This window comes from Pongo abelii, chromosome 11, assembly GCF_028885655.2.
Source record: "Pongo abelii isolate AG06213 chromosome 11, NHGRI_mPonAbe1-v2.0_pri, whole genome shotgun sequence".
NCBI classification, from domain to species: domain Eukaryota; kingdom Metazoa; phylum Chordata; class Mammalia; order Primates; family Hominidae; genus Pongo; species Pongo abelii.
The window spans coordinates 114,641,194-114,643,378 of record NC_071996.2 but is presented as its reverse complement, the minus strand read 5'-3'; the positions used below and the strand labels follow the sequence as shown (position 1 = coordinate 114,643,378).

Genomic DNA, 2,185 nt, shown 5'->3' with positions numbered 1-2,185 from the left:
TTCAATGTTTTTATTACCTAACAGTAAACAAAAGCCTATTATAAGATTTTTTCCATTTTCATTTGTTTTCCTTTTCTTGAGAAACAGTGTATGACTTTGCATGCAGTAGGTTCTCAACAATTCTTGTTAATTAATTAAATTTACATATATGAGAGTACCAGCTTAGTAATCTTACTGTCTGGTTTGAATCTCAGCTAATTGCGGTGTGACTTTAGCCAAACTGTCTGAGTTAAATTTTTTTTAACTGTTAAATGAGTCCTTCTACCTTTCTGGCGGTGATGACCTACCCACGAGAACATGCCTCTTGCAAAATATCTCTTTCCTCCCTCTCCAGAAGAGGAGAAGAGGAAACACAAGAAGAAATGCCTGGTGCAGAGCCCCAGTTCCTATTTTAGGGATGTGAAATGCCCAGGACGCTATAAAATCACCACGGTCTTTAGCTATGCACAAATGGTAGTTTTGTGTGTTGGCTGCTCCACTGTCCTCTGCTTGCCTACAGGAGGAAAAGCAAGATTTACAGAAGGATGTTCCTTCAGGAGGATGCAGCGCTAACAGCACTCTGAATCAAGATGAGTGGGAAATCATCTCAATAAACACATTTTGGATAAAAAAAAAGAGCTCATTCTAACACACTTATAAGTTTGTGTAAATTTGATGGAGAAAACATAAGGCAGCTTGCACTCAATAAATATTGATTTTTCTTGTCATCAATTGTAATTGCCAACATTTATTGTTAGCATGATTCTATTAATTTGACAAGTTGATCTTGCATCAATTTAACAAACACCCACTCCAACACCCGGATACCTCCCTCTTCCCCTCTGGTCCTTGACCTGTCACTCTTACCCATCTTCAAGCATTTTTTGTTTATTCATTTGTTTGCATAGCAGTGAGAATAATCATTTCAAAATTTGAATAGGATTTATCACTCCCCCTACTTAATGCCCTTTAGTAATCTGACTTTATACTTAAGATGAATTCCAAACTTCTTTCCATGGCTATGTTCTTTGACTCTGTGGAAGACCAGAATATACCACACCAAAATAAAATATACCTCTTTGTTATAAGAATTTTGTTGAGCTGAAGGCACTTAAGAAGCAGATGCAGAAAAGCTCTCTGCCCTTCCTCTCTTGCCTAAAAGCAGGACACAGATTTACGAAGAAAAAAGATATCGCCCTACCTCTTCCTTCTACCAGGGATAACACAGGTTAACTACTGAAGACTACTTTAGACCCATTTTGGGCCTGGAGATAGCACCAGGAGAGTCTACAGTTAGCAAGCTTTACTAACCAGCCTTTAGCTGCCATTTGTTTGACTTCTCACAAGTGGCCACCCCTAGAAAATCAGTCTTTTTCTTCTGACTTGCCACTTTTCCAAAAATGTACTGATCTTTATTGAAGACGCTATGTAATTTAAAGCCATCTCTTTGAGAAATTACTCATAGTCTGGGTATCCCCCATGTATACATGAAGTATGCATGTTGACAAACTTCTATTTGCTTTTCTCTTGTTAGTCTTTTGTTGCAGGGACCATTTCAACTAAAAATTTCTGAGGGTTGAGAAAATAATAATTTTTTTCTTCCTCTACCTTCCCAATGCATCTATACTGCTTTTTACCTAACTCCTATTCAAAGATAAAAACAATGGATAAAAGCAAAAGAATGAGCACAATGTGGAAAAATTTTCCTGTCCAGTAAGGCACACATGTTAGAATAGAGTCTCAGCTCTGGGTGAGAAGGTTGGACAAGAGGAGAAGTGGGTCTTTTAAAGCCAAAAAATAAAAATTAAAAAAAAGTCAGGGGCAGCGGTATCTCTAGTTGATTTGAGGAGAGCAAAGTCTCTGGTGCTGCAGGTTACATCTAAGCTGGTTGGTTTAGGTGCGTGCTGGGATGGGCTGAGGTGGCTTATGCTGAGCATGTGAAGACCCCATCTAGGATGGCAGCATTCAGCTGCCTCTGCTAATGAGGGTGCTATGTCAGAATCAAAATGATGGTGCCCAAAATGATGGTCAGGTCTGCACCATGGCTCCCAGGCCAGGTGGCCAGGTCAGACTTTGTCGTAGCCACACTGGCCTTCTTTCAGTTAAACATATGTGCCTCAAGACTTCTGCACATGCTCTTCCCTCTGTTTGGATGTGGACCATTCTTTTGCTCTTCCCATAACTCTATTTCTTCAGGTTTCATCTC

At 39.6% G+C, this 2,185-nt stretch overlaps 1 protein-coding gene across 1 annotated transcript; it reads left to right on the top strand.

Moving 5' to 3' along the window:
• Positions 1-291: 291 nt before the first annotated feature.
• Positions 292-552, top strand: LOC112132403 (small ribosomal subunit protein eS27-like). The gene has a single exon (XM_024243937.1). It carries the CDS (start codon positions 298-300, stop codon positions 550-552), a length of 255 nt encoding a protein of 84 aa, XP_024099705.1. The 5' UTR covers positions 292-297.
• Positions 553-2,185: the final 1,633 nt, after the last annotated feature.